The sequence below is a fragment of the Phyllopteryx taeniolatus genome, chromosome 9, assembly GCF_024500385.1.
Source record: "Phyllopteryx taeniolatus isolate TA_2022b chromosome 9, UOR_Ptae_1.2, whole genome shotgun sequence".
Classification (NCBI taxonomy): Eukaryota; Metazoa; Chordata; class Actinopteri; order Syngnathiformes; family Syngnathidae; genus Phyllopteryx; species Phyllopteryx taeniolatus.
This window is the reverse complement of record NC_084510.1, coordinates 8,387,373-8,397,057: the sequence shown is the minus strand read 5'-3', so window position 1 is coordinate 8,397,057 and position 9,685 is coordinate 8,387,373. Positions and strand designations below refer to the sequence as shown.

Sequence of the window (9,685 nt, the reverse complement as noted above, 5' to 3'; positions counted from 1 at the left end):
TGTTTTAGACAGAGACACAACATCAATTGAACTGTAGTCATCTGGAGACACTGCTTGATATACCTGTGTGTCATCTGCATAGCTATGATAGTTAAAATTACAGTTCTGAAGAATTTGACCAAAGGGTAGCATATACAGGCTGAATAGGACGGTTCCAAGAACTGACCCTTGAGGGACTCATAAGTCATTGCCATTCGATGAGATTGAACACTTCCAATGGTTACAAAATAACTCCTTTCCTGCAGGTTGACCTGACCCATTTAAGGACCGTTCCATTTAGTCCTACCCATGTTTCCAACCTCTTCAGCAGTATATTATGATCTACCATATCAAAAGCCGCACTGAGATCCAACAAGAACATAATCGACACCTTTCCTGAGTCAGTATTCAACCTTATATCATTTAGCACTTTGATAAGAACAAATTCTGTACTGTGATGATTTTGAAAACCTGATTGAAATTTGTCAAAAAATAACTTTCTCAACAATCTTGGCCATGAAAGGGAGATTTGAGATGGGTCTATAGCTTGCTAACATAGAAGCGTCCAGCGTTCTATTTTTTTTTTTTGAGAAGAGGCTTAATGGCAGCTACTTTAAGAGCTTTAGGAAACTCACCTGACTGAAGTGAGCAATTGATTTATTTGCTGCAAATAATGAAAACTTTTGTCCACAGAGTGCTGATCAAAGATATCATTAAGAAATTGACTGTTCCTCTATTTGTCTAATAAAGTCTCATTACCTCAAGCTAATAAAAATGACTATGCACTGTTGAACTGTGAAGGATTTTAATATGTTTAATGATTGCTATGCTCTTAAATAAAATGAATACACTCCTCACAAAAAGTTGTGTATCTGGCTTTTGGGTATCAGGAATAACCTAAAAATGCACTAATCATCCTTTCATCCATCCATTTTCCGTACCGGGTATCCTTATGGTTCCTTCTCAAAAATTTGGAATGGAAATGTCCAACTGTTTCAGTATTTTTGCATGCTACTTGCTGTTCTCTAACAAGGAGCCGAATGGCAAATTCACAACAGATGTATGATTTATTAATAGACGATCCATTTCTTCGGTGAATCGGAATTGGTATTTAAAGTCTTCATCATGCTGTTCACATTTTGACATCATACGACACTTAGCAATTGAGCAACAGTACCTCGCCATTGCGAGGCATCAGACGTGAAGATCGCAGAAGGAAGTGGCCACTGACCTTGTTGTCAGTCCATCAGAGAGAGTGGAAGAGGCGCAGAAAGGCAAAAAGTGGATGTCCTTGGAATTAAAAAAAAAAAGTGACTGTGAAATTTGCCATTCAGCTCATTGTTAAAGAACAAGTTGTGCAAAAAGTACTGAGACCTTGAACGTGTGCATTAAAAAGTTTAACAAAGGTCAAATTAAGTTCACCTGTAAAAGTTATCGTGCCTTTTAGGTTTATCCTGAAATTACACCTGAAAGCCGAATATTCCGAACTTTAAGTTCCTAAAAATTTTATTTTTAAATACAACATATGTGATACATTTTAAGGTGTTTTTCCTTTTTTCCAGTTCAAATGGAACAGTTAAGAAACACGACATGCGTGCATGTGCTCACTGAGGAGCGCCAAGCCTATTATCTAAAGCTGATGTGGAGCCAAGATATCGTCAAACTCGCATACCAGCTGCATCACAGGGTGCGACATGTCACATGTGTGGAGTCTGAGGACAAACCTGTCACTCAAAGCATGTATTAGTTACTGTAAATATTTCTGCCTGATGTCTGTTGACACTGCAACAATTATAATGATTTTCAAGTTGCATTACATGATTTCTTGGCAAGGGGCTATATATTTGTGTTTAATCTAAAAGTCATGAGGCTGTCCTCTTCACCAGTTTGTTATTATGTCACCTTGTTAAAGAACAACTTGACAGTACAGTATAGTCAAGCATCTCTCCACCAACCATTTGCCCGCAGCCAGACTTGAACTGTTAGCTTCTGTTTGCAAAGCCCAAGGCCTTACAGATGAGCTACTGCTAATATTCCAGAGTAAAACCTGTGACTAACCAGTTCAAACTGGTTTGATGCGTCCTTTCAGCTAAAAATGTGATTATACCAGGGACAGGACAAGGGCTTAAATATTCCAAAAGTAGCACTTCAAACCACTTCAAACTGTGGCAAGTGGTCAAGCCCAACAAGGTCGACTGCTGGCCTAAGCACTTTAAGAACTGACCTATATTTAGAACTTAATATTCTAATGTTTGTTTCATTAAATAGTATTTATTCCCAAAAGTCTAGTCTCTTCATTTCAGAGCATTTCTCCTGGCTGCGCTGTTTCCAGGTGTGTATTGTCCATGTCAGATTTTAGCCTCTATCTGCTGTGTCGTCAATCTAATCTGTCCAAGGACCTTCAGAATCAGTAGTACCGGCTTTTTCTTAAACCAATCGGACTTCAAGATGGTCTTCCCAAGGCTAGCAAGATGGCCCTCGATGATGTCAGCATTTTCCCCTCCTCCGTTTGGTCACAGTAAACTGAGTTCAGAAAACTATTTATCCCATTTGATTAGCACGTCTGTAGCGGTTCACATTAATATACCTAATTAGCTATAATTTCTGGTATGATGTATCCTATCTAGGGTTGGCATCGCTCAGTTACTCACTTTTTGTTTGTTTGTAGATAAAGCGATATATAACTGCAGTCTACTTACATTTACAATGGTGTTGTCATGTTAGTAGATCAATATTGATTCTGAACTGCTCCAGATTTATCTGGCAGTTGCATTGCATTGTGTATTTGTGCATTATTGATTGTTTCTGTCATTGCAATGTGACATGGTGGTATTAAGTCAAGTAAATCCATACTGAAGGCCCGGGTACCAAATGCAGTGACGCCACTGATTCCTTGAGTTCAGTTTTCCTCTTTTCTTTCCATTCATGCATTCATGCATTTTGTAATAAAATATTATGGTATGGATGAACGTATGTCACAAACGTGAGACAAATATTTCCCATTAGCTTATCAGCGCTGCAGTCACGCACTGCCCGCCCCCCAAAAAAAACGTGTTCCAGTGAGCGTGCTTCAGTGTTAAGGGCGGAGATGAAGTGCTGAGGCAAGTGGGCGTGACCGGTCGCACTCAGGTCAATATTAGAACAAGTGAAAAAGGAGGCAGCGGGGAGTGTTATTGAACGAGTGCAACGATTTCCTATGAAACAGAAGACAAATTGTCTCTGACTTGACGTTGAGTTGTTGGCGAGGGCGGCGTGTCTTCCGAAAGAACCCATCTAGGTGAGTGATTTATTTAGTTTAACTTTTTTTTTTTTTTTTTTTGACAACACCATTGCGAAACAAATGAGAACGTAGACATGTGTCCCTGTGTTACATTTCAACAGATTTACTCGGTAAGCACCTGCTGGCCATATTTGGTTTCAATGGAGCCCACCCCCGCGGTGTTAAAGGAGATGTTTTTCATCGTCTTACGTGGGAAGTCACGGAAAGGCTTCTCCCGGGGTTGCATCGGGCAGGTGGAGGCAGAGACGCAGCGCGGGGAGCTGATGGGGCTTCTCTACCGCGGGGGGGCCAACGCGGGGAGCCCCAAGAACGGAGGTGTCGTGCGGAAGGAGGACACGTACCCCCTGAGCCGCCGCCAAGCCCAGCTTCTCCTCTTCGTCTCCTCCGTAAGCAAACGCCTGAAACAGCTGTGCAACCCACAGCTGTTCTCGGCCATCTGTGAGCTGACTGTGGATGACCTGGTGGTGGTGAAGAACAAGAAGGCTCACCTGCCGGGACTGGTGAAGAACCTGATGCAGATTGGCAGGAAGGAGAACAAAGACGACCTGCAGATGCTGGCGTTTGAAGTGGAATTTGTGGTGGGTCCCGTTTCCCATATTGCACTAGTAAACAGCATTTCAGTAGAACTGCGAACCCCTGTGATGATAATCCTCAAGTGTGCTGCGCGGCGCCTCAGGCTACAGTAGATGAGTGTTGTTATATAACTTGACCGACTGTGTGCACCCAAACAGATTGAATGTAGCCTACTCTATAGACCAGTCACAATCTAAGTTGTCAGTCAAACAAACACGAAAAGTAATTAAGAAACCCTGAAATATGGGTTGAGTTGAGCATATGGACAAATTGTGTACTTTCTTTTTTTCACAAACTCCTTTTCTCTGCCTGCCTTCCAGGACCGTGATCTGACTTTGTCTAAAAAGCCTGCCCCTCGGTCCCTGTTCAGTGCTGCAGACATCATCCAGGTGGTCCCATCTTACTCTATCCCCATTGGACTAAACTGGAACGCTGGCCAACACGGTGGTATGTATGGGGTCAATGTTGCATCCATCTATCCATCCATATTCCGTACCGCTTATCCTCAATAGGGTCGCGGGTGTGCTGGAGCCCAGCTGACTCTGGACGAGAGGCGGGGTACACCCTGAACTGGTCGCCAGCCAAGCGCAGGGCACATATAAACAAACAAACATTCACACTCACGTTCACACCTACGGGCAACTTAGAGTTGCCAATTAACCTACCATGCATGTTTTTTGGGATGTGGGAGGAAACCGGAATACCCGGAGAAAACCCACGCAAGCGCAGGGAGAACGTGCGAACTCCACACAGGCGAGGCCGGATTTGAACTCGGGTCCGCAGAACTGTGAGTCAGATGTGCTAACCATTCCCCACCGTGCTGCGAATGTTGCATTATCAGAGAAAAATGTACAATCGAACCTTTGCAATTAGCTGTCATTCAGTCCAGGGTGTGTACCCCACCTCTTGCCCCAAGTCAGCTGGGATAGTCTCCAGCACACCCGAGACCCTAACAAGGATAAGCGGTATAGGAAATGGATGGTTAGATAGATATGAAATGAAATGTGGTGTAGTAGAAAAAATGGTCCTGTTGCTTAGGAATGCAGAAGAGTGGAGTCATCACATGGCTTGGTGCGCTTTCAGAGATCTCGACATATTTCAGACATGCTGTCTCCCTGTGTTGTTAACCAACAGCATGTCACAAGATTCAAGACAACTGTATATGACTTTTTCACCTTGAACCTCCCTCATTCTAACAGGCACAAACAAAAAGGCTGTAATGCGCATCAACTCCATGGCAAATATTAGATCCCATGGACAAGTGAACGAAAAACAGAAAGAGAAGAGCATCAATCCGAGTCGTAATCACAATCCATCACGTGCACCTTTGGAAGTGGGGTCCTTGGTGGAAGTGGTGTCCAACACGGGGGTCACGGTACATGGGGTTGTGAGGTGGCTGGGTATCCCTGTCGGAAAAACTTCTGAATGGGCTGGAATCGAATTGGTGAGTCTCGAGATGATATTTAAAGATTTTCAACTTATTTTGTAAAGATTTACAATTGATTATAACTGTTTTGTGCATCAGGACTACGATGTGAACCATTGCTCTGATGGAACATACGGGGACCAGCGGTTGTTCAACTGCAAAAAGGGCAGGGCTTTGTTTGTCCCTGTCACTAACTGCAGCCCTGATAGCAGGTTTGTCTCCTCCTCTACAGCAAGTGACACCATCAGCCAAGTGGAAATACCTCCAGGTTAGTTGCTTGATGCAATGGAACAGCAACCTTCTGAAAATTAAACTATATACAATACACCGATGGCATCATTTGTTGGTATTGATCTATCATTTGTAATGACTTTTTAACGGAAGTATTTGTCGGAATAGAATGTCGGCCAGCTCTGGAGCAATATTTTCATATTTGTGTCCATTCTTGGCAAGTTACTGGTCACTACCCCAAGTTTGATATACAAATATTTAGTTCACCATCTTAACTGCTGTGAACTACTTTCACAGGATGCTTGGACCGGGGTTGACTTCTAAAATTATTTCCTTTCACTGAACACTGAAACCCTTTCCAATTCATTAACTAATTGCAACTCAAGAAAATTGCATCAAACCTAAGCAAGATTATTTTGCTCTCAGCAAAACAAAACGTGAAAAAATAGCAGGTTGTTTCCACAGAGAGGAAGGCTTCAAAGTAGCCAAACAGGTCAGGAACCAAAATGCTTGCATTTATTGGCTTCCATTTTTATCATTGCTAAACTGTACTGTATATGTTTATTTAGTGGTGTTCATCATGTATTTATGTAGAAAGTTTAAGTTCCTGAGAGAAACTATATTCGTTTTGAGCGAGAAAGTTAACGAAAGCCGCCCTGTAATCGCCTGGCGACCAATTCAGGGTGTACCCCGCCTCTCGACCGGAGTCGGGTGGGATAGGACCCAGCATGCCCGCGGCCCGAGTGAGGATAAGCAGTTTGGAAAATGGATGGATAGTTAATGAGAGCCTTGTTGAGTCTCTGGCAGGATGAGAAAATGGTTATGAACTTATGCAATTGTTAGTTTCATTGTAAATGGGGCATGATAGACCTGTGAGCCCACTCTTGAAATGGTCAGCGTTTCAGAAAGTCCATGAGATTACAGTTTGTCTGTGCAAGATTAAAACCCTTTATATAATTACCACATTTTACATGCACTGCACATATTTTTGAAAGTACTAATTGTGTTGCTAATGATACTTGATGTATCACTGAAAGAACATGTTTTTTATGTGGTCTAGTTCCTCCATATGTGGACTCCGAGGAGTATGTGGCACCTATTGCTGAATCAGAGGTCATGTCTTTGTTAGTGGGACGAATGAAAGGGATTCAGGGTCACATCAACTCCTGTTATCTGGATGCCACTCTTTTCAGGTAAAACCAGTTCACCACCCATCAGAACTCCTGACTATTAAGTGGTGCTGTGTTGTAATCTGAGTTTTGATCTTGAATAATGTCAAGTGACAAAAGAGTTAAGTGCATCCAGATAAAAGTTGTTTATTTTTTCCTTCAGTTTGTTCAGCTCGTCTGTGACCCTGGATAATATCTGCCAGAAGCTTGCTGACACTGTGCAGCCCATTGCTTCCACACTGAGAAAAATAGTCAATCGTTTACGCAGGTATTATTGCTTTCCTCTAGTCGAGACTATATAGTTTTTTTTTTATTTTTTATTTTTTTCATAGTCTCACATTTACCTTGCAAAACAAACATTGACTTTTCCAATAACCACAAGTGGTAAACATATTTTGATTTCTTCATGATATGGTGTGTCTTTGCTCATAACGTGCTTTCTTTCCTTGCTCTCAATTGTTTTGCCTTATGTCACTCACTGACTTCAAATGCATTTTTTTGCAGACAAGGGTTCGTGCCTGCTGCAAGTGTAATGAATTTTCGCAATCAGCTTGGCTGTGACACCTTTCGAACAGAGGAAAAAGGTCCATATTTTTCGAAATCATTTTGTACTATAGTGGTTTCACGCTAAATAGCATGGTTGTGAAGTGTTTTTCCCCCCACTGCAGACCCAGAGGAATTCATCACGCTTCTCTTTCAGAAGGTTCTTTGCATTGAGCCATTGCTTAAACTCCGGTATGAACTTGAGCAGTCCTCTCTCGTTCGCATGGCTGAGTTAAGTTACTGAATACAAGTTTCTACCAGGTCGAGAAGTGAAAGTTATCAGGGGACCTACACCTTCCAGATCTTTCTGGAAAAAGAACAGATTGCCCAGATACCCACAGTTCAACAGCTACTGGACACTTCCTGCCTGTCGTGTGATATCAAGTTTGAAGAGGTACAGTAAAATGAATTCCCTCAAGGGAGGACAAATATGAAATACTTCGCCATTGAATCCTTTAAATCTGATATCATATTTTACCTGTTCCTTAGATGCCGTCTTGTCTGATAATTCAGATGCCAAGGTTCGGAAACAAGTATAAAATGTTTTCTCACATCATTCCCTCCATGGAGCTGGACATGACGGACCTCCTATACAACTGTAAGGAACATGCAGAATGAAGCAGAAGAAAAAATATTACATAATTTAACTCTTTGCTAATATTACCTCTGTGTGTTTTTACAGCTCCGAGGCAATGTTTCATCTGTGGACAATTGGCAGAGCATGAGTGCCTCCAGTGTCTGCCAGATCACAAACTCCATCCAGGGAGAATTAAACAGTACTGCACAACCTGCAACATACAGGCAAGGCAATTTTTGGGGGTTGTAAGCAATCCCCTTATTGTTAAACATTACTTCCTACTCATTTACTACTTGTTTGTTTTAAAGCTGCACAGACATTCCTCACGACAGGGGCATTCCCCAAAGCCTCTGTCAGTTCCAGCTGAGGTAGCCACAGCTTACCCTGCACCTCGGCACACGATGCAGCTGTTTGCGGTGCTATGCATTCAGACCAGCCACTATGTGTCCTTTGTCAAATCTGGCTCTGACCCACACTCCTGGCTCTTCTTTGACAGCATGGCAGACAGATGTGGTGAGGATCTTTAGTATTCTTTGTCTTTTTTTTTTTTTTTTTAGCTAGACAATAAATATTTCCACAAAAATGTTCGTGCAAACGTTGACATGTTTTGGTTTTCAAATGAAATGGTTACTCGTGACTGTTCTGTTCTGATAAAGCAGTCTCAACAAAGACAGATAAGAATGCACTCTGACTTCTTTGTCGCCTCTATCTCTTTTCAATCTGATGTCTAATCGCAACACCGCTCTTCCTTGCAGGTGACGATCAAAGGGGCTTCAACATCCCAGAGATCCGAGCTTGTCCAGAGCTGGGTGACTTTTTGTCCCAGTCTGAGGAGGAGCAGGCACGGGCTAACCCCTCGTACGCTCCTGAACTTGTGCGCCGACTGTTGTGTGACTCCTACATGTTTTTATACCAGAACCCAGCAACGACTCTTTCCAGTTCAGACCATCGGGAGCCTTAAATGTATGAGGACAAGGACGCTGTGTTCTGGCAACAGTGCCTTAATAATAACTTTGCACTTTATCAACCAGATTTTGCTTTTTGCATCCAAACAGCAGTGAGTGGAATTGTTTTGACATACCACAAAATGCAATAATGTTCAGAAGGAAATGCTGTGGTAGCTCACTACAATTTTGTTTTACATATTCGGACATGCCAGGAGTACAACAATTGTTTTTTTTAAATAGACATTTTTACTGCCTTATTGTATTGTCCTTTTGGTTGTGAATTATGGCTATTTATAGTAAGATTTAAAATGTAGCATGTAAATGTTTTTATGCTTTTTCTTTTCATTCTATGTAATAAATAATCTACTCAAGCTTTTGGTGAAATGGTGTGGTCTAGATTGACAGTGGAGACCTAAAGGGTAATTAGAACATCATTGACCACTCATCTTTTGTCTCTTGACAAGTGGACTGGAATAAGTACCAATATGGTCACATCGTGCTTACTGTAAACAATTGCACAGCATCGTTTTAATGTTTGAAAACATAACAGCTTCACTTTACTCAGTCAAAACCAGTTCAAATCTTTTAAGATGCAACAAGGACAATTAAAGGTGCCTTTTTTTCTTTTTCTAAATGAACCGTTTTATCAATATTCAAAGTTACATGAGGGGTTGTGGGAGGCTGGTGAATGTAGTGTAACATGGATTTTAGCGCCCTCTTTTGGATGGAAAAGGAGCTGCCTACTCAGGATGACTTCAGCAAACTGAGTAGACATCGTTTCACGTCATCTGTTATTTTGCTTGCACACAGGTTCGCCCATACACGCATCAGACACATTTTCGTTACTGTTAAACTGAGAGCATTTATGAAAGTTGCTGTGATGAGTGAACTAATTGAAAGCCATAGCATTTTTTACAATCTTGCTTGAAATAACAAAGGGACATAGATAAATATGCAAAC

The 9,685-nt window shown here is 41.8% G+C and overlaps 1 protein-coding gene across 1 annotated transcript; it reads left to right on the top strand.

The window, feature by feature from the left end:
- Nucleotides 1–3,098: 3,098 nt before the first annotated feature.
- On the top strand, nucleotides 3,099–9,096 carry cyldb (cylindromatosis (turban tumor syndrome), b). The gene is made up of 14 exons (XM_061786125.1): nucleotides 3,099–3,256; nucleotides 3,361–3,837; nucleotides 4,153–4,279; nucleotides 5,032–5,276; nucleotides 5,358–5,526; nucleotides 6,550–6,682; nucleotides 6,822–6,926; nucleotides 7,163–7,242; nucleotides 7,327–7,393; nucleotides 7,463–7,595; nucleotides 7,691–7,799; nucleotides 7,884–8,002; nucleotides 8,087–8,291; nucleotides 8,534–9,096. Exons 2-14 carry the CDS (start codon nucleotides 3,400–3,402, stop codon nucleotides 8,737–8,739), a joined length of 2,136 nt encoding a protein of 711 aa, XP_061642109.1. The 5' UTR covers nucleotides 3,099–3,256; nucleotides 3,361–3,399; the 3' UTR covers nucleotides 8,740–9,096.
- Nucleotides 9,097–9,685: the final 589 nt, after the last annotated feature.